General features: G+C 52.6%; 1 protein-coding gene across 3 annotated transcripts; it reads left to right on the top strand.

Annotated features, from left to right (window-relative positions):
• Positions 1-3,912: 3,912 nt before the first annotated feature.
• Positions 3,913-21,852, top strand: AQP7 (aquaporin 7). 3 transcript variants are annotated; one of them, XM_073021724.1, is made up of 8 exons: positions 3,913-4,108; positions 5,202-5,252; positions 10,406-10,523; positions 19,719-19,842; positions 20,263-20,400; positions 20,607-20,725; positions 20,936-21,153; positions 21,571-21,852. In XM_073021724.1, the coding sequence occupies exons 2-8, from the start codon at positions 5,227-5,229 to the stop codon at positions 21,770-21,772; spliced, it is 945 nt and encodes a 314-aa protein (XP_072877825.1). In that variant the 5' UTR covers positions 3,913-4,108; positions 5,202-5,226; the 3' UTR covers positions 21,773-21,852. The 3 variants fall into 3 exon arrangements, with proteins under 3 accessions (XP_072877825.1, XP_007967191.1, XP_037854253.1); XM_007969000.3 differs by having other exon boundaries at positions 21,512-21,852; XM_037998325.2 differs by lacking the exons at positions 3,913-4,108; positions 5,202-5,252 and having other exon boundaries at positions 10,433-10,510; positions 21,512-21,852.
• Positions 21,853-25,399: the final 3,547 nt, after the last annotated feature.

Genomic DNA, 25,399 nt, shown 5'->3' with positions numbered 1-25,399 from the left:
CTACCTGTGCCCTTGCCCCTCCCCAGCCTCGCCACCTAGTAGGGGAGCCCTGGTCTCCTTGGGGTGAGCCAGAGCCCTGGTCTGGATGTTCTAGTTCTAGGTGATCTTGGGCAAGTTGTCACCTTGCTCTGAATCTATTTTCCTACCCGAAAAATGAGTTTGGAAGGAGACACTTACCTGGGTGGGGCTTAAGTGTCTTTTCTTTTTGGGACATTCTGAGAACGTTCATGGCTTCAGATGATTTGAGAGAGACCAGGGCTCCTTGAGGGACCTACCCTGCCCTCCTACCCCCACCCCTGCGCCTGGAGCCAGAGTAGCTCCTTCCTTACTTGTTTATACCATGGGCTCCTGAGTTATGCAAAGGATTCCGTGGCTCGAAAGAGTCAGAAAAACCACAAGTGTAAAACAATGTGATGAAAAGCAGTTTTTGTGATAAGTTAATCCAATGGCGTGTTGATTGAAACAATTTAATCAAAATGTTTATTTTGTGTGTGTGTATCAATACTTTGGGGAACATTTGAGGGCAGTTTTTAGCATCTTTAGTCATTTTTGTTTCTTCATTCTGATATTTTAAAATTTCAATTTTCATTTTCATTCTTTATTGAGTTTCAGCCAATTGTGTTTATCCCATCCTGTTCATAATAGAGAAGAGCTGGGTCTGTTTAAAATTGGAGACAATCGAAACACCCATCAATAGAAGGATTCCGCATGATATAATCTCCATCAGGTGGAATGCTGTATAACAGGCATGAGGTGGACATGGACCTACTGGCACAGAAAGATATTCTTGACAAACGTTTGAATGAAAAAAGTATTTTAGGCAGGGCACAGTGGCTCATGCCTGTAATCCCAGCACTTTGGGAGGCCGAGGCGGGTGGATCACCTGAAGTCAGAAGTTTGAGACCAGCCTGGCCAACACGGTGAAACCCCATCTCTACTAAAAATATAAAAATTAGCTGGGCATAGTGGTGCATGCCTGTAATCCCAGCTACTCGGGAGGCTGAGGCAAGAGAATTACTTGACCCCCAGGAGGCAGAGGTTGCAGTGAGCTGAGATGGCGCCACCGCACTCTAGCACTCCAGTGACAACAGCGAAACTCCGTCTCAAAAAAAAAAAAAAGTATTTTCTTTTATTTTTATATGTATTTATTTATTTTGAGACAGAGTCTTACTCTGTCACCCAGGCTGGAGTGCATCTTATATTTTATCTGCTAACTCTACTCAAGCCCATCCTATGAAGAAAGGACCCCAGGTGTTCCCTCTCTGCCCCACCCCCATCTTCACTGGCTCAGAGACCCCCTGCAAGCTCTGTGCAGACTAACATGCTTCACAGCTCTGACCCAAACTCCCACCTTGGTGGCCCCTTTAGCTGCCTCTCTTCTCTTTGCAGTTGAACTTTCTGCCTCCTCAGCCTCAGCTTCTTCAGCGCTGTTGCCACCCTCTATCCCCACCAGCTCATCCAGGCAGCTCTATGCAAACACCTGCCTGGCCAGCCCCTCCCAGCAACCAACTCTGGGGCAACAGCCCCCTACTGGCTCCTGTCAGTCTCTGGGCAGCCCCGTGTCTGGGTTTCCAGCTCCTTCCCCACCCACTCCTTCATCATCCCTGTTCCCCAGAATCCTGACCCTGGCCCCTGCCTCACTCCCTGTGCTTCTTGGGCAGCCCCAGCGACTCTAGTGCTGAAGCCCAGGGGCTGATATCTCCTCTTCTCTTTCTCCAGCTAGACCCCTCTCCCGAGCGCAGGCCCAATTGTGCCTCTGCCTGCTGGATGCCCTGGGACCTTGGGGACCTCAGGTTGACCCCATTGCTCTTCTCTTTATTAAGAACCCTTTGAAGGCTCCTCAGGCCCTTGGGCTAAAGTCTGAACTCCTTGGCCTGGCCGACAAAGCCTTTCATGGTCTATCCCTGCCCATTTCCACAGCGCTCTGCAAGTCACTCACAGCTCCCAGGTTTTCTCACAATCCCATCAAGCTTCAAATGCCACGGTGCCCTTCCTCCCCCTGCTCGTTTTGGAAAACTAAGTTCCCATGTCACCTCTTCCGGAAGACCCTTGTCCCCCTCGAGCTTGGGCTAGCCCTGTCTGTATTCCTTCCAGCTTATCTGGTGTGTCCTAAGTCACCTGCTGCTTACCTGTCTCTGCCATGAGACAGACGGGACTGTGTCTTCTCCACCTCTCAGTCCCCAGGGTCAAGTACTGTAAATGAGCTTAGGGTCTGATCTGTGACCCCAGTATGGATCCCAATTCCCCCCCTCACCAACCTGACACTAGTCCAGTTCAACTCTGCTCAAGTGCTGACCTCATCCAAGACCCCAGATCCACTTCTGACATGACCTCATCCTGGCCATGGAAGCACACATGGGAAAGGAATAAAGGCAGGGCTCTCCCATTTCCAGGCGTGCACCCCTCCCTTCCTGAGGAAGAGAGACTGAGTCTCAAGCCCACGTAGAATCTGCAGAGGGAGGCCGGGTGCAGTGGCTCACACCTATAATCCTAGCACTTTGGGAGGCCGAGGTGGGTGGATTACCTGAGGTCAGGAGTTCGAGACCAGCCTGACCAACATGGTGACACCCCGTCTTTATTAAAAACACAAAAAACATTAGCTAGGCTTGGTGGCACATGCCTGTAATCCCAACTACTTGGGAGGCTGAGGCAGGAGAATCACTTGAACCCACCAGGCAGAGATTGCGGTGAGACAAGATGGTGCCACTGCACTCCAGCCTGGGTGGCGTGGGACTCCATCTCAAAAAAAAAAAAAAAAATCTGCAGAGGGAAGTTAGTGCCTTACAGAGGGCTTCTGACTAGGAAGCCCCGGGACTGCGGCCGACCCCTTCCTCTCCCTGCCTCACCCCTGCAGAAGGACCTGCAGAAAAAGCTGGAAGGGGTGGGAGGGTGTGTGGGGGCTATGCAGGTTCCACACCTGGTCTTTGGCACCCTCTACAGGACAGTTCCATTCCCACACCTGGGCTTTGGACAACTGAATCCTATGCCTTTTCCCACCCATGGAGCCTGGCCCCAGAAGTTCTCAGGACTTACCCACCATCTACCATGCCACACAGCAAGTGTCCTCAGAGTCTGCAGACCAGAAACACCTCCCTCGTGTCTCAGCACTGGGCCACCTGCTGAAACCCCGGACTGCCTGCCCCATTGTTTGAGACCTAGTCAGGCCCTGGCTCCAAAAGTCCTCTTGGACTGCCGCTGGTCCCCAGGGTCTCTCCTGACCACACCTTGGTCCCGGGGCTCCCATGCTGCTGAGCCCCAAACCCCACGCCCCGACCCAGCTCTGGCTCCTTCACAGGAGCCCTGCTGACCTTTCCTAAGGGAGGTGTTTTCCTGAGGACAGGGTCTAGGTTTCCACCTGCTCCTCGGACTAGGGGCCCTCAGAGGGCCAGGCCTGGGCTTCTGCCTCCTCCCTCAGGCTCGTGTTTCTCTGCAAATATGGCTTGTGTGTCCTCCTTCCTCTCAGACTGGGGGCCCTGAGGACTGGGCCTGAGTCTCCCTTTCCCCCTTCAGAATGGGGCTCCCTGAGGACTGATCCATGGCCTCTCCGCGTCCCCTCCACCTGGCTGTTGATCTCCAACACTTCCACCTCCAGTCCTATTCTGCACAGCTCTCCCCAACGCTGGGGGCTCAAAGGCCTCTGCAGCCTTCCCCAGGGCTGGGGCTTGGGGAGGGCTTCCTCAGGCGCTGCCCCAGAGTCAGGCTGCACATTGGCTTGGAGGACAGGCCTTTCCTCTGGGACTGTGAGGCCCAGAGTGCCCACCCGGATCTGCACCTCTGACCTCACAAAGGGCTGCTTCAGAACTCGGTCTCCATGGCACCGCTGGCCAGACGAGGGATGTTATTTTGGGCAGTGCATCTGGACTTGGCTCAAGTGGCACCAGCCAAACCCCAGCCTTACTGACCTCTCCCTTAGAGGAGCAGGAGCAGTGCTTGAGGCTGCCCTGGGAGGGCTGAGAGGCAGGCTCTGGACTGGGGACACAGGGATAGCCGAGCCCCAGTTGGGAGTGGAAGCTGAGCCAGGGACCGTCTTGGAGGAACAAGATCAAGATGCACTTTAACTGAGAAGCCCCCAAGGCAGAGGCTGAGAATCAGAAGGCATTTCAGCAGAGTGAGTGGGGCTCCAGGCAGGGTGGATGGGGCGGCCTCCTCAGTGCCCAGATCCAGAAGGGCCATTCCCTTGGTACCACACAGGGAGGAGGTGACTGTGGGATTGTTTGGGGAAGGAGCGCCGGCTGGGAGTGGAAGGCCTGGCTTTCTGGCTCTGGTGCAGTCCTGTGTTGCTGTGTCACACAGGCACACACACCCTCTCTCTGAGCCTCAGTTTCCTTACCTGTATATTGGTTGTTGGGAGGACCAGCGGTAGAGCAGAGATGGCAGGGATGCGCTGGGCTGGGCTGTCAGCAGACCATGGGAGTGGGACGAGGAGAGAGCGGAAGACCACCGGCCGTGGACCACAGCGGGAGGAGTGCAGGCCAGAGATGGGTCAGCTGCCAGCTTGCTGGAGTTGTTCCTCCCGCGGAGTCCCCTCCTGCGGGGCTAGAGCTGGGGCTGGAGGGTTTCTGCAGTCAGGGCTGGGGATAAGAGTCTGTGCTGCAGCTAGAGGGAACTGAGTTAGAGAATGAGGAGGACAGACAGGGTGAGGGGACTTGGGGCTACCTTCATGTTGTCAATTAGAGAGAAAGATAGGAGTACAAAGGGGAATTTTTAGGCAAGGTACAGGGTGAAATGAGTTTTCAGAGCCTCATCCTGTGTGTTCACCTTCTGTGTGTGTGTGTGTGTGTGTGCATGCGCGTGTGTGCATATCTGTGTGTGTGCAGGTCCTGGACAGTCACAGTTTAAGTTAGCAGCAAGTGGGCTTGAGGTTAAATGTATAGCACGCAAATACGAGGCTGGAGCCACTGAGCAGAGGCTGAGGGCATCTCCACAGTCCAAAGCCGGGCTGCAGACAGGGAAGGTCTGGAGGAGCGCTGGAGGGTCTGGCCTGGGGTTGGGGTCCTGGGACCAGCATGGGTGGGTGGGGCTCCAGGGCGTCGCCTCATTGGCTGAGCACTGCTCCTCCCTCCCTGTTGCTTGGCTGGGTTAAGGGAGTGGCACTAGTAGGAGCTGCCCCAGGGCTTCTCCCCTGGGGGCCAAGGTCTGATAGAAGTGTGGGGCCAAGTTCTGTGTGCTCCAGCCATGGTGACCTCTCTTTGGCTCCTCAGCATCTACAAATCTGAAAGACAAAACATGGTTCAAACATCCAGGCACAGGCGGTAAGTACCCAACCCCCTTCTCCCCCTCTAGCTCCCTGTCCTCCACCCAGCCCACTTCAGTGCCCTTCCTGCTCCACCCTCAGCCTCTTCCTTGGGGTAGCTGTTCCCCCTCTACCTCCTCCTCCCCACCCACCCACTCGCCTCTGAGGTCCCAGAAGAAGAGCATCTTACACCTGTTGCCTGGGCTGGGTCCTGGGGTGAGGGGAGGCTCAGAAAGCCTTGGATGAGGGTCAAGGCATGCACGTGGCCTTCAACTCAACCGAACTCAGCACCTCTCACCCTCTCAGGCTCCGTTGTCTTTGGGGTGAACAAGAACCAGTCCTTGCAGTGGCCAAGGCCCTGCCTATGTAGTCCTTGTTAGCTTTCTGGCCTCCCCACTCCAGCCCCCTGCTTTCCCTCCTCCAGCCACACTGAGCCACACTGAGTTTCTTTTCTGGGTTTTTTTTTTTTTTTTTTTTTAGACAGAATCCAACTCTGTCCCCCAGGCTGGAGTGCAATGGCGCCATCTTGGCTCACTGCAACCTCCGTGTCCCGCGTTCAAGCGATTCTCTTGCCTCAGCCTCCTGAGGAGCTGGGATTACAGGATTATAGACACATACTACCACGTCCAGCTAATTTTTTTTTTTTTTTTGTATTTTTAGTAGAAATGGGGTTTCGCCATGTTGGCCAGGCTGCTCTTGAACTTCTGACCTCAGGTGATCCACCCGCCTCGGTCTCCCAAAAGGTTAGGATTACAGGCGTGAGCCACTGCACCCGGCCTCACACTGACTTTCTTTGCTTTCTTCAAATATCCTGGGAGTCCTCTGATGACTATTCCCTCCACCTGAGGGGCTTTCTGCAGTTAACATACAGCCCACTCTCATCTCCTTCATGGCTTTGCTCCAACGCCACCTTCTCAACGAGGATTACTCTGACTGCCCTATTTGAAATCACACCCCATGTCCAGCCCCTGCACTCCCAATTCCCCTCTCCTTGCTCTGTTTTTTCCATACAAGCTGGTACCTTCTCTTATACAAATGTACTTGCTTATTACACTTCATTGCTGTCAGCTCCACACGAGCAGGGATATTGGCCTGTTGTACACTTGGAAGGAGAGAACGAATACTGCCCCTCTGTTGACATCACTGCCTCCAGCCTATGTCTCTCTCCAGGGCTTTAGATCCTGTTTCTAGAGACCCACTGGTGTCTCACAGGCAACTCAGCTCCTAGATGGAAACGGCCTCCTCCGCCCCCTGCAAGTTCACTCCTCCTGTGCTCTTGGCTCAGTCAGGGGCCCCCTTCTCCTCAGTTGCTCAAGCCAGAAGTCCAGGTCATATCCTTGATACTTCCCTCTCCCCCATGTCTCATATCCAGTCACCAATCTCCTAAAATATCTAGAATGTGCACAGCTTCCACCATTCTTTCTATCACCAGCCTACTCCCCCATGGCCATGTCAGGCCACCACCCGCCCATTCTTCAAAACCTCCTTCAGGCCCCACCTCCCACGTCTCCCCTGAGCCTCCCCAAGTCCCAGGCTGCTTCTCTCTGCTGGTGTTGCCATTACCCATCTCTTCCATTAAACAGAGTGACCCCAGGGTGGAGAGCGGGTTTTAACTTTGTATTTCTGGTGCTTGACTCGTAAGTAGGTGCTCAACAAAAAAAAATTTTTTTTTTCTTTTTTGAGACAGAGTCTTGCTCTGTTGCCCAGGCTGGAGTGCAGTGGTGCGATCTCGGCTCACTGCAACTTCTGCTTCTTGGGTTCAAGTGATTCTCACGTCTCAGCCCCCCTAGCTGGGAATACAGGTACCTGCCACCAAGTCCAGCTATTTTTTTTTTATTTTTAGTGGAAATGGGATTTTGCCATGTTGGCCAGGCTGGTCTTGAACTCCTGACCTCAAGTGATCCACCTGCCTTGGCCTCCCAAAGTGTTGGGATTACAGGCGTGAGCCACCATGCCTGGACAACAAATGTTTGTTGAATGAAGAAATGTTGGTTAGCAGGTTGAATTGTTGGCTTGTGGTTAGTTGGATAGTTTATGGTTGACTGGTTGATTCGATAATTAAATGAGCTAATAGCTGGTTAACAGGAGAGTCAGTTAGTTGGTTTTTGATAGATTAGTCAAAGAGTTAGTAAGCCACCGGGCGTGGTGGCTCACACCTGAATTCCCAGCACCTTGGGAGGCTGAGGCGGGAGGATTGCTTGAGTCCAGGAGTTTGGGACCAGCTTGGGCAACATGGCAAAACCCCATCTCTACAAAAAATAGAAAAAAAATAGCCGGGCATGGTGGCGTGCTCCTGTAGTCCCCGCTACTTGGGAGGCTGAGGTGGCAGGATCGCTTGAACCCTGGGAAGTCTAGGCTGCAGTGAGCTGGGACTGTGCCACTGCACTCCAGCCTGGGCGACAGAGTGAGACCCTGTCTCAAAAAAGGAAAGAAAAAGAAAATAAACAAGCGTTAGTGAGTTGTTAGCTATTTAGTTCCTTGGTTAGCAGATGACTTAGGGGATCTGGTTGGCTGTCAGTTCCTTGCTTTGTAGGCTGGCTTTCTTGGGCTGCTCTTCTTAGTCTGTACCCTCTTCTTGAGCTCTGTTGTCTGTGTCCATGGCTCAGAGGACCATCCGTGATTTGCTGACCTCCACATGTGTCTGTAAGTGAGACCACATGACCAGCTACCTCCTCACTGGCCATCCCACCCAGGTGTCCAGCGGGCTTCTCACACTCAGCATGTCCAGAAAGGGCCTCCTCGTCCGTTCTCCCGCGGCTTCTCTGCTGCGCCCCACACTAGTCATTCCGCTGCCCTAGCCAGGACCTGAGGGTGTCGCTGAGCTGCCCCGCTCCCTTCCCTCTCTAACCGAACACCAATCCTGTCAGCTTGACTGTGCTCTTGTGGCCGTTGGCACTGCCATCTCTGTGGCGCAGGCTGCCACCACTTCTCTACTCGTCTGTGGAGAAGCTGATGCTCACCCTGCCTTAACTCCACTTCCTCCATCCTGGCCTCCACAGGGGAGGCAGCTCTCTTGCTGAAATCCTCCAGTTGGCCCATGGCCCTCTGGTAGAGTTCAGACTCCCTAAAGTGGGCCATGGGGCCTTCTGCTACCTGGCCCTGGCCCCTCTCTGCCCATCTCATACCACCTCCACTCCTCTGTGGCCAGCCCATTCCTGCACATTGGATACTGCCTTAGCTGCAGGCCTTTGCACACGGCAGTCCTATGCCCAGAATGATCCCTGCCTCCCTGGAGGCTCCTTTACCCGCCAGCCTTCTTTTCTTGACCTAGATTTCCCTTTCTCTGGGAGAGCGGCCTACCCCCTCCTCTAGGCCATTCACTTCCAGCTGGGTCCCCCTCTTCCAGCTAGGGCAGTGCTCATCACACTGCACAGTAATTGCTCAATCGATTGCTTTTCTTCCCACGGGCTGGGATCATACCAGTGTCCCTTACTGCAGTGCCTGAACATTCTAGGCGTAGTAGATTCAAGAAATCTTGAGTTCATTGGCTGGTCGGTGGTTATCTGTTGCTTACTGTGTCTTGCCTGCTGTATGGTGATGAGGAAGGAGCCAGGCTTCCAGGATTCTCTTGGTGTTCTTGGCTTTCTGCTCTGTCCACTTCTCTCCCCTCTTCTGTGGTTGCCTCCAACACTGGAGCTGGGGTTAGATGGGGGCCAGTGGAGGGTCACCTCACCCTGCTAGGGAAAGGTGGCAGGTAAAGGAGCCTCTGGGGACGCAGGGGACCATTTTGGGCGTAGGACTGGCATGTGCAAAGACCTGCAGCTAAGGCAGTACGTGATGTGCAAGGATGGGCTGGCCAGAGGAGTTGAGGGGCTGGTGTCAGCTTCTGGGCATGCAGACAGTGAGAGAGCAGAGTGACTAGTCTAAACAAGCACTAAGGCCACACTTAGAGGTATCTGTATCCCTCTTCTTCCCCCCCACTTTATTTCTTTTTTTGAGACGGAGTCTCCCTCTTGTTGCCCAGGGTGGAATGCAGTGGTGAGATCTTGGCTCACCGCAATCTCCGCCTCCCGTGTTCAAGCGATTCTCCTGCCTTAGCCTCTGAAGTAGCTGGGATCACAGGCATGTGCCACCATGCCTGGCTTATTTTGTATTTTTTAGTAGAGATGGGGTTTCTCCATGTTGGTCAGGCTGGTCTCGAACTCCCCACCTCAGGTGATCTGCCCACCTTGGCATCCCAAAGTGCTGGGATTATAGGCATAAGCCACTGGGCCCAGCCCCTCTTCTTCCTCTTTATCCTCCATCCCCACCCCACCACCTTCCCCAAACTCCAGTCCTATACCTCTCCCTATACGCAGATTTGGGACCTGTTACTGTTTCATCTACCTGTCCATCTAATTGTGCACTTCACTAAATATATATTAAGTGCCAGGCACTTTGGGAAGCTTTGAGGATCTAGTTGAGAGTAAGACAGATTCCCCAGTTTTCACTCATTCAACAAATATTTATTGTACATCTACTATGGCCTGGCATTGTGCTAGGCACTGAAGATACACCAGGAAGTAAGATCCAGTCCTTCCTTTTCTCCCTCCCTCTCTCTTGATCATTCATTCATTCACTCACTCTCTCACAAACCTCTGTTTGCACTGACCTGGTTGCAGAGCCTGGTGCATTTTGCTGACCCCTTCATCTTTGACAGAACCTGGTACATGTTTCAGCGCTCAGTGCTGTTTATAGAGCTCGGCAGCAGACTTTGTCACACCTCATGCTGTTTGTAGAGTGCCTCACTGTTGCCAGGCCCTGGCCTGTGACCCTAAAGTTCTGGCTCTAGCAGATAGGCAGACAGACAGATGGATAGACATAGACAACTGAGCTCCACTTTCCAGTCTGCTCTCTCCTACCCTGCTTTTTCCCAGAGACTTGTTGGCATCGTGGATCGCACTTTCAGCTCCCCACCTGCCCCTCTGCAAAGTGGTTTCATTAGTGTGCCATTTTTACTGGTCCAGTCCCAACTAGAAGGAGCATGGCCTGGCTGTCTACCCCGTTCCTCTCCATGTCCCCATGGCTCTCAAGTGTCTCCAATTCCAGCTGTCCCAGCTGCCCTGGGCAAGAGGAGGTGTGTGTGGTGAGGCTGCCGGGTTACCCATTAACTCAGTTGTGAGTTGAAGAGCTGATGGGCAGCAGGCAGACTTGAGTCTCCTTTCTGTCCATGGGCTCGGGTCACTGTCTCAGGTCCACCCGTGGCTCCAAAATGGTCTCCTGGTCCGTGACAGCAAAGATCCAGGAAATACTGCAGAAGAAGATGGTGCGAGAGTTCCTGGCCGAGTTCATGAGCACGTATGTCATGATGGTGAGTGGGTGGGCAGCACGAAGTGGGTGGGGCTCCACCAGGGCCATCCATGACCCCCTCCCCATGCTGACCCTATAAGTCACATTGTCCATTCCTTGCCTCTGAGCTGGGAGCCAGGGGAAGCAGCAGAGGAAAGTAAAGAGGTGGGAGGCCTTTCTCATCAAGTCTATTTGTTTTTTTTTGTTTTTTTTTGTTTTTTTTTTTTTTTTTTGAGACAGAGTCTCGCTCTGTCGCCCAGGCTGGAGTGCAGTGGCCGGATCTCAGCTCACTGCAAGCTCCGCCTCCCGGGTTTACGCCATTCTCCTGCCTCAGCCTCCCGAGTAGCTGGGACTACAGGCGCCCGCCACCTCGCCCGGCTAGATTTTTGTATTTTTTAGTAGAGACAGGGTTTCACCGTGTTAGCCAAGATGGTCTCGATCTCCTGACCTCGTGATCCGCCCGTCTCAGCCTCCCAAAGTGCTGGGATTACAGGCGTGAGCCACCGCGCCCGGCCAATCAAGTCTATTTGGACAGAAAGGCTCATAATATGTGGGGGTCGAATGAAACCATGCACTGGGGTATCAGGGGCATGGCTGGAAATGGGGAGAAGGGAAACCCAGGGTGAAGACATTGAAGAGGCCCAGGTGCAGTGGCTCATGCCTGTAATCCCAGCACTTTGGGAGGCTGAGGCAGGTGGATCACCTGAGGTCAGGAGTTTGAAACCTGCCTGGCCAACATGGTGAAACCCCGTCTCTACTAAAAATACAAAAATTAGCTGGGCATGGTGGTGGACGCCTGTAATCTCAGCTATTCGGAGGCTGAGGCAGGAGAATCACTTGAACCTAGAAGGCAGAGGTTGGAGTGAGCTGAAATCACATCATTGCACTCCAGTCTGGGCGACAGGAGCGAAATTCTGTCTCAAAAAAAAAAAAAGATAGATAGATATTGGCCAGGCGCGGTGGCTCAAGCCTGTAATCCCAGCACTTTGGGAGGCCGAGACAGGCGGATCATGAGGTCAGGAGATCGAGACCATCCTGGCTAACACAGTGAAACCCCGTCTCTACTAAAAAATACAAAAAACTAGCCGGGCGAGGTGGCGGGCACCTGTAGTCCCAGCTACTCGGGAGGCTGAGGCAGGAGAATGGCGTAAACCTGGGAGGCGGAGCTTGCAGTGACCTGAGATCCAGCCACTGCACTCCAGCCTGGGCGACAGAGCGAGACTCCACCTCAAAAAAAAGAAAAAAAAGAAAGAGAGATATTGAAGAGAAACTTGATGATCAGCCTCTGAGAATGAATCCAGAGGGCACTGGGCGATGTTGAAGGCTGGCAAGCAGGGGAGTGACATGATCAGATTTGGATTTTAAAGGTAATTTTGGGTGCAGTGTGGAGCAAAAGCAGGACAGGCACGGCTGGCAAGAGGGAATCAGTTAAGAGGCTGTTTCTGATCTGGGACAGAGAGAGGGTGATGACTGGTCTGGGGTTGGAGAAGAAAGCACGTGTTTGAGAGGGCTGTGGAAGATGGAACTGGGGAGACTCTGCCAGCAGAAGATGTGGGCAAAGCGCTGATGAGCTGTTCTGGAGCACGGGGCCCAGCACAGGGTGACAGGCAAGATGCCCATGGGGAAATCCAGGAGATAGTTAAATACAGGCAAGGGGCTGGAGCTCAGGAGAGGCTTGGTCTGGAAGGAAAAAGTTGAAGTTCATCATAACACAGGTGGTGATTGTCGACATTGTCCAGAGAGAGTGTACAGAAAAAGGATGGTTTGAGGACAGAGCCCTGAGGAATGAAGAGGTGCACGAAAAGGAGCCTGAGAAGGAATGGTCAGAGAGGTGGGAGGAGACCCAGAGCAGACTGCATGACAGAGGGGGGCAGTGGTTCCACCAGGAAGAAGCTGTCAGCAGATGGCCACGCAAGGTGAGCACTGGCAAGAGGCCTTAGGGTTTGGCAACGTGGAGGCTGCTGGTAACCTTGACAAGGGCTCTTCTTTAGTGTGTGACTGGGACAGAATCCAGACTGCAGGCGGGATGTGAGGTTGCTCCCTCTCCACCTGCTTCAGCCCTGCCACTTACCACAGCGAGCCTCTGCCCTTAACACGACTATAGCCATGTTTACTGCACCTTATGCAGGGTCCAGGTCTAGAAAAAGAAGGGGCAGCCTCTGGGAAGGGAAGCAAAGGCAGCCAGGTGCATGCTAGAGGAAGGTGGGGTGAGAGAGAATGTTTGTGTGTGTGGTAGCGCCCATGGATCTCAAGGGAGAGAGGAAATCAGAACACCAGGGTTCTTAGCCTGACCCTGCCACTGAGTCACCGGTTGGCCTTGGGCAGGTCTCTCCCTGGCTTAAAGCCTGACTTCTCACTTATATTGTGTAGAATTAGGCCTTCATGGGCTTTGGAGCTGTGTTTGAATCCTAGCTCTGTTATCTTCTAGCTGTGTGACCATCCACAAGTATCTTAACTGTTCACAAATTTACCTTTCTTGTTTTTGAGACAGGGTCTCACTCTGTCTCCTAGGATGGAGTGCAGTGGCAAATCTCGGCTCACTGCAGCCTCCACCTCCCATACTCACGTGACTCTCTTGCCTCAGCCTCCTGAGTAGCTGGGACTACAGGCTCGTACCACTGTGCTCAGCTAAGTTTTCTATTTTTAATAGAGATGGGGTTTCAGCCTGGGTTGGCCAGGCTGGTCTCGAACTCCTAAATTCAGGTGACCTGCCTGCCTCGGCCTCCCAAAGTGCTGGCATTGCTGGCGTGAGTCACCTCGCCCGGCCCACAGCTTTAGCTTCCTTATTGGTTAACAGGAACACTAACACCAAGCTGGAGGACTTGTGTGAAGAATGCCAAGTCTCAGCACCCAGTACGCATGTGGTACCTATGTATTGGTTTCTTGTTATTAGGACAGGTGCTCTCAGCTGCTCTCTCCTCTCTGCCTCTGGCCCTCCCCTGCTCCTCTCTTACCTCCCCACCTGCTTGGCTCCTGAGCTGTGAGGACAGCAGCTGGATCCTGTCCCTCCTTAATCCAGGGCAAAGTAATTCACTTATCACAAGACATTCCAGTCCCATGAGGGCTGTTAACCCTTGGAACCTCGGAGGCAGGAGGGTGCATCCTCTGAGAGCTGTTAGGGAAATAGGCACCGCCCACATGCTTGATACCTGCCCACATCTCTGTTTCTCTTCCTTTTATTGAGATTTTCATTGAGCACCTAATGCATCCCGGGCTCTGTGATGGGAAGCACCTTACATGAAGCATCTTCCCAAATCCTCGCAATAGCCCTGTGAAGTAGGTACTATTATTATCCCAGTTTCACAGATGGGAAAACTGAGTCTCCTTGAGACTAAGCCTCTTGCCCAAGGTCACACTTTAAGTCAAGATTAAATCCAGTGCAGTCTAATATCACAGTCTTTTTTTTTTTTTTTTTGAGATACAGTCTTGCTTTGTCATAGTGGTGCGATCTCGGCTCACTGCAACCTCCACCTCCCGGGTTCAAGCGATTCTTGTGCCTCAGCCTCTGGAGTAGCTGGAATTACAGGTGCATGCCACCATGCCCAGCCGATTTTTGTATTTTTAGGAGGGATGAGGTTTCATCATGTTGTCAAGGCTGGTCTTGAACTCCTGACCTCAAGTGATCCTCCCGCCTCGGCCACCCAAAGTGCTGAGATGACAGGCGTGAGTCACCGTGCCTGGCCTAATATCACAGTCTTGACCCTTAACCTCTATACTCCGTCCCTTAGCTTAAATATGGCCAGCTTTTCAAGACTCTGGCTTGTTGATGCTCCCCCAGCCAGGGTAAGGTCCTCATTTTCAGGTAGTTCAAGACGCCTCTCTCGGCCTCAGTTTCCCCATCTATAGAGTGGGAGAAAAATTCTTGCTGTGCAGATTTGCTGTGAGAATTGAAGACAGTAGCACTTTAAAAGAACTTTGTGAGGTGAAAGCCTATGTCGGACATTGTGTTGTTGTTATTTTTAGTTGCCAGGCTGTGCCAAGAAGTGAGGGCTTTTTTTTTTTAAAAATATATATAGGAATTTCAGTGAGTCACCAGGGTGAAGGTTTTGCCAAAAAGCTACTGTGACCTTGGCCCCATTTACTGCAGCCGGGACGAGGGAAGCGGACTGATCCATGTTGCAGCTTCCGGGGTGTTGCCTTGGAGCTGTGGCCTCCTGGCTGTCGGGGAGACTTGGATGGGCTGGGCCACATTCACTGATCAGGGAGAGGAGGGGCTGGAGCCATCTGGGCCCCGGAAAACCAGCCGTACTAGTGAGCCATGGGGCAAGGGTTGTAGATCACATGCTACAGGGGCCAAGAGAGCGGCAACTCAGGGCGGTGGGGACTTTGGCTGGCTGCTGAGTGCCAATCTGTGCGAGGCTGTAGCTGCTGCCACTCCAGCTGACTGTTGCCATGGAGGGTGGAATGCAGGCCAGTGTTGCCTGAGCTGCTCATTTTTCAAGAGAGACGGAAACTTCTGTTCTTCAAAACCAAGTTATCTAAATAAAACCTGTGCGCTGGATGAATTAGGGCATGACTTGCCAGTTGGCAACCCTGACACAGGGAATCATGTGGGGTTCATTCGCTCACCCATTTTTTTTTTTTTGAGACAGAGTCTCACCCTGTTGCCCAGGCTGGAGTGTAGTGGCACCATCTCGGCTCACTGCTCTGCCTCTTGGGTTCAAGCGATTCTCCTGCCTCAGCCTCCCAAGTAGCTGGGGTTACGGGTGTGTGCCACCACGCCTGGCTAATTTTTTGTATCTTTAGTAGAGATGGGGTTTCACCATGTTGGCCAGGCAGGTCTTGAACTCCTGACCTCATGATCTGCCCGCCTCGGCCTCCCAAAGTGCTGGGATTACACCACACCCGGCCTATGCTCATTCAGTATTTTTAGCACATGGTATTGGAGTGGGGGAAAGGCCATGGGGGCCCCTGTTTTCAGACCCTCCATGCCTGCTCCAGTCCCTCTACCTCCTTATCCCGCCAGCCTGTCAGCCTGTCCTGGCCTCACTCCCCACTGCACCCACATCTGTTCCTGCCCTCCCCTGCTATACGTTATCTTGGATCTGAAGCCAGCCCAGCTCTGGGTTCCCCTGCTTCTGTCCTGGGGCTTCTGAGGGACCCAGTGGGGCCTGCTCAACTGCCTCTCCCCCACCATATCTGGGCTATTTCACATGTTCTCAGACTTCCCCAAATCTGCTCTGTACTCTGACTTTATTTATTTATTTATTTATTTATTTATTTATAAAAATAAGCAAATGTCTTGACCTGCTGCTTGACAGGTAAAATAATCAACACTTCCTGTGGTGTTCACCTCACCCTCTTGTCCCTCTCACCACCAGACCCATTAACCACCCATGTATCCACATATCACCCCTTGGCTGGGGTGGGGTCCTCTCCTTCCTTGGAGGACCCCTCCACTTCTGCACCAATCCAGCTGTCCAGCCTACTCAGGTACTTCACACTGTCACTTTATTCTCTCCTTTATCTTCAGCCTGTCCCTCTCTCAGCCTATAAACATACCGAAGTTTCTCCACTGAAAACAACACAAAACGAAACCTCCCTCCCCTCACCCTGTCAGCCCCTTCGCGGATCCTGTTCTCTCTCCCCTGCTCCTCAGGCGAGTTCTCAAAGAGGAGTCTACACTGGTGCCTTTCAACTCTTTGCTGCCACCTCCTCACCTCTCCAGCTCTGGAACCAGGCTTCTGCCTCCACAGCTGGATGACGCAGTGCTCACCATGTTCCTAATGACTGCTGGATTGTCACATTAAAAAAAAAGCATGCTTTCTAGGCCCGTACGCACTTGACCTAGAAGCTCCATGCGACAGTGTGGACCGCACCTTCCTTGGGAAACTCTGTTTCTCCTCGGCATCCATGGCACATTCTCTCTCGGTTCCTCTCCCATTTCAACACCTGCTTCACAGTTGAGGTTTCCAGCGTCCACCCATGAGTGTGATGTGTGGCTCTACAGGCAGGCCCAGCTACCTTTTTTTTTTTTTTTTTTTTTTTTTTGATAAGGAGTCTTGCTCTGTCATCCAGGCTTGAGTGCAGTGGCTCGATCTTGGCTGACTGCAACCTCCGCCTCCCGGGTTCAAGCAATTCTCCTGTCTCAGCCTTCTGAGTAGCTGGGATTACAGGCGAGTGCCACCACACCTGGCTAATTTGTGTATTATTAGTAGAGAAAGGGTTTTGTCATGCTGGTCTTGAACTCCTAACCCAAAGTGATCTGTCCACCTCGGCCTCCCAAAGTGCTGGGATTGCAGGCGTGAGCCACCGCGCCTGGCCTGGTCTGCCTTCTTACCCTGTACCCCTCCTGGGGCCTTCTCCACTGACGGCTTTGACTTCGGCCCTCATGTCCACAATTCTCCAGGTTTTCTCTTTCATCAACGCTAGAACAAAGCTCTCCAGGGGAAATACAATACAAGCCATCTATATAATTTAAATTTTTCTAGTATCCACACTGAAAAGGTAAAAAGCAACAGGTGAAATTAATTTTAATAATTAACCCATATATCCAAAATCCTATTTCAAGATGTAGTCAGTGTAAAATTATTAGGATATTCTGGCCAGGCATGGTGGCTCAAACCTGTAATCCCAGCACTCTGGGAGGCTGAGGTGAGAGGATTACTTGAGGCCAGGAGCTCGAGACCAGCCTGGGCAACATAGTGAAACCTCATCTCTACACAAAATAAATTGAAAGGCCGGACGCGGTGACTCACGCCTGTAATCCCAGCACTTTGGGAGGCTGAGGCAGGTGGATCACAAGGTCAGGATATCGAGACCATCCTGGCTAACACGGTGAAACCCCATCTCTACTAAACCTACAAAAAATTAGCCGGGCGTAGTGGCAGGTGCCTATAGTCCCAGCTGCTCAGGAGGCTGAGGCACGAGAATGGCGTGAACCCGGGAAGCAGAGCTTGCGGTGAGTGGGAGATTGCGCCACTGCACTCTAGAGACTTTGTCTCAAAAAATAAATAAATAGAAAAAATTAGCTGAGGCCCGGCACAGTGGCTCATGCCTGTAATCCCAGCACTTTGGGAGGCTGACGCAGGCGATCATCTGAGGTCAGGTGTTTGAGACTAGCCTGGCCAACATGGTGAAACCCTGTCTCTACTAAAAATACAACAAAATAGCTGGGCGTGGTGGCATGCACCTATAACCTCAACTACTTGGGAGGCTGAGGCAGGGGAATCACTTGAACCAGGGAGTTAGAGGTTGCAGTGAGCCGAGATCGCACCACTGCACTCTAGCTTGGGCAACAGAGCAAGACTCTGTCTCAAAAAAAAAAAAAAAAAAAAAAAAAAAAAAAAAAAAAAATTGGCTGGGTGCCGTGGCACATGCCCATAGTCCCAACTACTTGGGAGGCTGAGGTGGGAGGATCATTTGAACCCAGGAGATGGAGGGTGCAATGAGCCCTGGTCACGGCACTGCACTCCAGCCTGGGTGATAGAGCAAAACCCTGTCTCAAAAATCAAACAAACAAACAAAAACAGAGGCACGAGAGAGTAAGGCATGCGTGGAGCAGCGCAGTTGTTTGGTTTAAGGCCATCTGGCATAGGTAACTGCCTGGATTTAGTCCTGGCTCACCATGTACAGGCTGTGTGACCTTGGACAAGCCATTCAAGTTCTCTAAGCTTCAGGTTACTCAGCTGTCAAGTAGGGGAGAATAATAGTACCTAACTCATAACATTGGCATGTAAGGGTTAAAGGAGGTGATCAGTATAACTTGCTGGCATGTAGGCAGTGCTCATTAAATGGTTATTATTATTTAGTAGCAATACTATTGCTGAATGGAAAGAATACTGGGGCAGATATGAAACAGGCAGAAAGGATGAAATTATGCAGGGTCTTAAATGGTGGCCTACTGAGTTTGGACTTCATCCTAGAAGTGGAGGGGAGCCAGTGAGTGAGCCCGGGGAAGACGCGATGGGGTTTTTGTTAGGAAGGTCACTCTGGCTGCAAGGAGGAGGCTGGGTGAGGTTTGGGGAGAATGTAAGCAGAGCTGATTGGGTGTTGGGGAGGATAGCGAGGAAGCTCCCATTTGCAACATCTGAGTTTCTGGCTCTGCCAACGGGGATGGGGAACATAGGGTGAGGAGCAGGTGTGCTGTGAGATGGCGAACCTTCAACAGAACCTGAGACGCCCGTGAAACACCAGGAGAGTTCCAGTGGGGATTTGCAAATAGGGATCTGGCTTGACAGTGGAGATGATGGGAATTTTACTGCATCAAGCATAGCTGAAGCTGTTGATGTGGTAAAACCATGCCTGAAAAGACCTTTGGAAAATCAGGAGGTTGCTGGAGCCCTTGGAGAGAGCTTTGGTGTCTGTGACATGTGGAAGTGGAAGCCAGATTGACGAGGGGGTGCGAGGGAAGGGGTGAAGCAGCTGGACAGTGTGTTCTCTCATGCAGCCTGACTGAAACAGGGAGGGGGCATCCTGGAGAAGGACACTGGGCAGGGGTGGGACAGTTTGCTGGGAAGGATGAGATTCCAGTCTGTGGAAGCCAATCAATGGGAGGATGGAAGGTACTGGGGAGATGGAGGCCTCTGCAGAGGGAGAGGATAGCACAGAGCTAGGGCTGAAGGGAACAGTGGTTCCAGACTGAGGCTAATGGGCCTGAAGGTACGCCCCTTCCCCTGTGAAGGCGGTGTCATCTGAGGAGCCGTGAGGGATGGGCAAGCGGCAGCAGCTTGGAATGCTGCCTGAGGTCAGTGGAAATGAAGCTGAGGGCAAGACAGTTAGGACCCCACTGTTCCAGCATTGCAGAGGTTGGGGGGGAGGGTGTGTGTGTGTGTGTGTATGCAGGGAGGGGTTCCTGGCAGAGTCAGTCATGGATGGATTTGGAGGTCCCTTAAAGAAACTTCCTTCAGGCCAACCTGAAGTGTGAGGGACTCTGAGAGGGTGCAATCCACATCAGCCATCCCCTCCTCGCAGCCTTGCCTTACCCCAAAACTTCAGGTGGGCCTGGGGCTGAGGTGCTTGGATGTCTGTCGTAAGAGCTTCTGACTGCCGCTCCACCTGGCTCTCAGTGGCTCAGGTCTGAGAGGCCTCAGCAGGGGCAAGGAGAGGAGGCAGTAAGGAGGGAAGGCTCTGGAGGAAGAGGGCGTGCCAGAGGATTTTCGAGGCAATGCCAGGGAGGCCCAGGGCACGGGGGTGAGGAGCTAGAACTGAGCTCCGAGCCCTCCTCTGAGGTTGGGGCTTCTGGGCAGGCAGCCCCCTTAGAGGCCCTCCCTTGTAGGTGTTCGGCCTTGGTTCCGTGGCCCATATGGTTCTAAATAAAAAATACGGGAGCTACCTTGGTGTCAACTTGGGTTTTGGCTTCGGAGTCACCATGGGAGTGCACGTGGCAGGCCACATCTCTGGTGAGTGAGCCCAGCCCCTGCCGGACCGGGCAAGACGAGGTGTCCCCAATAGGCTCTTTCCTGCCTGCCTCAGTCAGCCCCTTCACCAGCACAGCCAGTGCCTGAGCCTGGCTACTGGGCAGCAGGAAGTCTCCTCTGAACCCCGTGCCTATGACGTGTCTGCCCCAGATTCTTCCCGGGTCCCCCTGACCCACCATTTTCACTGGCTGTGTCACCTTAGGCAAGTCATCACCTTCTCTGTTCCTCAGTTTCCTTAACAGTGAAACGAAGATGGTGGCCCCGGCCTCACTGGGTGGTTGTGAGGGCTCAGTGAGAGCGCTCTGTCACGGAGCATGTTCTTATACACACTAGCCATCGTTGTTCTCAATACTGTTTGTCACCGTTGTTTGTTTTGCTCTCCCACTTGCCTGCTGCCCGCAGGGGCCCACATGAATGCAGCTGTGACCTTCGCTAACTGTGCACTGGGCCGTGTGCCCTGGAGGAAGTTTCCGGTCTATGTGCTGGGGCAGTTCCTGGGCTCCTTCCTGGCAGCTGCCACCATCTACACCCTCTTCTACAGTGAGTGTCTTACCCAGGTGTCCGCCTCTGGCCTCAGCCGCCTCCTATGAAATATGGGCAGACTGGACCTCAGTGTCCTGATTAGTCAAAATAGCTGGGAGAAAAAAGCCCTGGAGCTCCCCCACCCTCTAACCTATAACCTCATTTCTGGGACCCGGTGGGGCTTAGCTGGGGGCAGGTTCACACGACAGTCTGTGTCTCCGCAGCGGCCATTCTCCACTTTTCGGGTGGACAGCTGATGGTGACCGGTCCCGTTGCTACAGCTGGCATTTTTGCCACCTACCTTCCTGATCACATGACACTGTGGCGGGGCTTCCTGAATGAGGTCAGTGGTCCGGGATGAGTACCCCTCCCCCTGCCCTCCACCCCTGAGGACGGAGCCAGCAGGGAGCCCCTCCGGATAGACAGGACAAGAACTCTGGATGGAGACTGTACCGAGACGTGTCTGTGCTGGTGGGCTTGGATCTGGGGCACTGCCGAGGTCCTGTGGCTTGGGGAGCGGCCCAGGTGAGCTGCCACAGCATCTGCTCCTTAGGCGTGGCTGACCGGGATGCTCCAGCTGTGTCTCTTCGCCATCACGGACCAGGAGAACAACCCAGCACTGCCAGGAACACAGGCGCTGGTGATAGGCATCCTCGTGGTCATCATTGGGGTGTCCCTCGGTATGAACACAGGATATGCCATCAACCCGTCCCGGGACCTGCCCCCTCGCGTCTTCACCTTCATTGCTGGCTGGGGCAAACAGGTCTTCAGGTACTGCCCCTGCCCAGGCCCATTCCTTCGAGTTTTTCTGTGGTTCTCCTGTGTGTTGAGGGGTGGCGGGTGATGTGAGGGGCAGCGCAGTAGGGTCCTGCTGAACCCTCAGGTGGCCTGGGGAGCAGGAGTGAGTCCCAACATTTCCCCAGGCCAGTACAGATACAGATCCTGCACCTGCACTGGGTGTCAACCCTGTCCCTGAATCGGGCTGAGGCTGACCAGGTCCCCGGGTTGGGGATGTTTCCTGGGGTAGCCTGGGGATGAATCCTCTGCTCAACCTGTCGTGGGCCGAGGTGGATGAGGGTGCTGTCCTGGGCATCAGCCCCCTCAGCAGGCCTCTGCCTCTTGCCTGCAGTGAAGGGGAGAACTGGTGGTGGGTGCCAGTGGTGGCACCACTTCTGGGTGCCTGTCTAGGTGGCATCATCTACCTGGTCTTCATTGGCTCCACCATCCCACGGGAACCCCTGAAATTGGAGGACTCTGTGGCGTACGAAGACTACGGGATAACCGTATTGCCCAAGATGGGATCTCACGAACCCACGATCTCTCCCCTCACCCCTGTCTCCGTGAGCCCTGCCAACAGATCTTCAGTCCACCCTGCCCCACCCTTACATGAATCCATGGCCCTAGAGCACTTCTAAGTAGAGATTATTTGTGATCCCATCCCTTCCCCAATAAAGCAAGGCTTGTCCCACAGCAGTAGCCCCACTTCCTGGGGGCCTCCTGTGGTCAGGCTTCCCTCCTGGGTTCTTCCAGGAGCTCTAGGGCTATGTCTTAGCCCAAGGTGTAGAGGTGAGGCGCCTTGAGTCTTTCACGCCCTGGGAACTGGGGTGCCCCAGGGGGAGAATGGGGAAGAGCTGACCTGTGCCCTCAGTAGCAACAGGGTGAGATGAAAGAATGACAGAAACAGAATGAGGGCTTTTCAGCATGGGGGAAGGAAGGGCTGTTTTGGGGAAAGGACCGTAGCTGGCTGCTGGGGGGCCGGCTTTGGAAATACTTTGAAGGGATCCTGAGATTGGACTCTAGACTCTCCCCTGGTTCTTCCTTTCCCCGAGTTCTGGCCAGTTATTGGACCAGACAAGGCAAGGCCCAAGAATGTAGATCAGAATTTTTTAGCCTTTTTTTCTTATTAGTGCCTTCCCTAGTAGTCTTCTAGATTTTTTTTCCTTAATCACATGAAATTTTAATATCACAGATATATCTATTTATGTGCTGTATATGTTCTGTGCTTTATACATAAAAAAGAGTTAAGATTTTTTTTTCACCTCTCCTTTTAAGAATCAGTTTTAATTCCCTTGAGAATGCTTGTTATAGATTGAAGGCTGGTTAGGGGTTGGGCTCCTCTTTCTTCTCCCTGGTGCCAGAGTGCTCCCACATGAAGGAATTGGAAAGGAAGATGCAAAGAGGGAAATCCTTAGAACACATGAAGACACAGGAAGAAGCCTCATAGAGCCCCAGGGAAGCAGCCGCAGAGGTTGGGTGGGGGTGGGGGGCCAGGATCTGCTGACCCTGGGGCCAGGCAGGAGTCACTCTGCTGCCTGGGGCTCAGAAAGCAGCATCACCCATGGTTCCTGTCATTGCTCATGCATTTTGCCTTTCAACAATTATTGTGCACCTACTGTGTGCACCTGCCTGGACACTGGGGATGTGCAGTGGGTGCGCTGTGCTCTGCCTTTGAGGGTTGCAGTTTAATGGGGAACAGGTAATTATAAGGAAGAAGGTGCGTGCAGAGTGGGAGGCTTGGAGGCTGTGGGGCTCGGGGTGGGGAAACTCACATCCAGCCTCTGGGTCAAGGCCAGGAGGCTTCCCAGGAGCAGACAGAGCAAGGTATGGTGGTGGGGGGTGTCTTTTTTGGGGCTGGGCACTGCACTTTACAGTTTAAGGGGATGGGCAGAGGAAGCTGGGCTTCGTTCTGGAGGTGGGGGACATGGTGAGGTGAGGTTTAGAAAGCACACCTGAGCCACAGCGTGTAGGATGCTGGAAATGGTGGAGACGGGCCTGCGAAGACTGCCGGGAAGTGATGAGCCAGGAGCAGCAGCCGGGCACCTAATAATGGGTCAGCACTGTGGACGTGGAGACGAGAGATGGGATTGATCAATACCCGAGAAGTACAATGTGCAGGACTTGGGTTCCATTTGGATGGAGTGGGTGAGGGAGAGGGAGGAGTCAGAAAAGGCTTCCAGTTTCCAGCTTGGGCCTGGGGATTGGAGATGTCCCCACTGAGAGTAGGACACAAGTGCGGAAATGGTTTGGAGAGGAAGATGATAAGTTACATCACGGACGTACTGAGTCTGAGTTGCCTATGGGACTTGGAATTGGGGGTGGCAAAAGGTGTGTGATCTTGAGCAAGATATTCAACCCTTCTGGGCCTTGGTCTTCTCATCTGTAAAATGACGATAAGAATATTACCTCCCATTTGTGTTGCTGTGAAAATTAAATGCACTACCACATGTAAAATGTTGAGAATCGTTTCTGGCTCAGAGTAAGTGCTCAATAAACACAGTTATGCCTTTTATATGGTCTGGAGCTCAGAAGTAGAAGATGGGGGTTCGTGAAGTCATGGGTCTGTGGATGTAGCTAGAGTGTGGATTAATGACAGGAGGGTCAGGGGGCACTGCACAAGGCAGATGGTCAAGAGACACTGGACACAACCCAAATGTCCCTCCACAGGGGAACAGATACATACAAGGCTGTGCAATTGCACATAATAGAATCCTATACAATAGTGAAAATTAAGGCACAACAGACACCTGCAACAACACAGAAAAATTCTGGAGGCATAAAAAGTAATAACAGTAGCTGGGCGTGGTGGTTCACGCCTGTAATCCCAGCACTTTGGGCGGCAGAGGTGGGTGGATCACAAGGTCAAGAGATCAAGACCATCCTGGCCAACATGATGAAACCCTGTCTCTATTAAAAATGCAAAAATTAGCTGGGTGTGGTGGCAGGCACCTGTAGTCCCAGCTACTCGGGAGACTGAGGTGGGAGAATTGCCTGAACCTGGGAGGCGGAGGTTGCAGTGAGCCAAGATTGCATCACTGTACTCCAGCCTGGTGACAGAGCGAGACTCGGCCTCAAAAAAACAAAAACAAAAACAAAAACAAACAAAAAACAACAACAGCCTGGCGTAGTTGGGCACCTGTAGTCCCAGCTACTCAAAAAGCTGAGGCAGGAGAGAACCCCTTGAATCGAGGAGGCGGAGGTTGCAGTGAGTGGAGATTGTGCTGCTATAGTCCAGCCTGGGTGACAGAGTGAGATTCCGTCTCAAAAAACCAAAAAAGTAATACAGACTATATACAATGTGACACCAGTCTTGTAGCTGAAAAATAAGCAAAAATACATTCTTCACTATATATATGTAAGAAAGCTATTTTAGAAAAAGAAATAATTCCTACAGGCAGATGGGGAGGAACACCAGAGTAGTGCAAGCTATTAATAATTTTCTAGTTCTGGGGTTGGACATTTGTGGGTTTATTATATGATTGATAGCATATAAATGTGATCCATATTGTTTGTATGTTTTTTATATATATATATATTTATATATATATATATATATTTTTTTTTTTTTATGGAGTTTCGCTCCCATTGCGCAGGCTGGAGTGCAGTGGCGTGATCTCAGCTCACTGAAACCTCTGCCTCCCGGGTTCAAGCAATTCTCCTTCCTCAGCCTCTCAAGTAGCTGGGATTACAGGCGTGCGCCACGACACCCGGCTAATTTTTGCATTTTTAGTAGAGACTGGATTTCACCATGTTGGCCAGGCTGGTCTCAAACTCCTGACCTCAAGTGATCCACCCACTTTGGCCTCCTAAAGTGTTAGGATTACAGGCGTGAGCCCTCGCACCTGGCCAGTATGTAGTATTTAAAAGACAAAGAAAGAATAGCTGTAGTGTGAGAATGGGGGGCAGGGGGTAGGGGTAACAGGTGGGGAGCCTGGTGAGATCACAGGGAATCCAGGGAGGACGACTGTGTCTGACATCCCATGGTGGGAGGAGCTGAGCCAGGGGAACCAGGGCTGGGAGTGACCAGGGAAGGGCCCACAGCTGGAAGTTGGAAGTCCCCAGCTGTACAATAGCCTTCTTCGGTGACCCTCTGTAAGCCCCTTCCCCAGTCTTACCCTCAGCGGCCCTGTGAGCCTCTCTCATTCTTGGCATTCCAGAGCAGAATGGTCCCAAGGCCTCAGTTACAGCTGAGAGAGGCATATACGGGGCCCAGGGTTCTGGTTCCTACCCTCCTCTGCCC

This window comes from Chlorocebus sabaeus, chromosome 12 (genome assembly GCF_047675955.1).
Source record: "Chlorocebus sabaeus isolate Y175 chromosome 12, mChlSab1.0.hap1, whole genome shotgun sequence".
Classification (NCBI taxonomy): Eukaryota; Metazoa; Chordata; class Mammalia; order Primates; family Cercopithecidae; genus Chlorocebus; species Chlorocebus sabaeus.
Note: the sequence above shows the minus strand (reverse complement) of the source record. Positions and strands in the feature narration are given on the sequence as shown.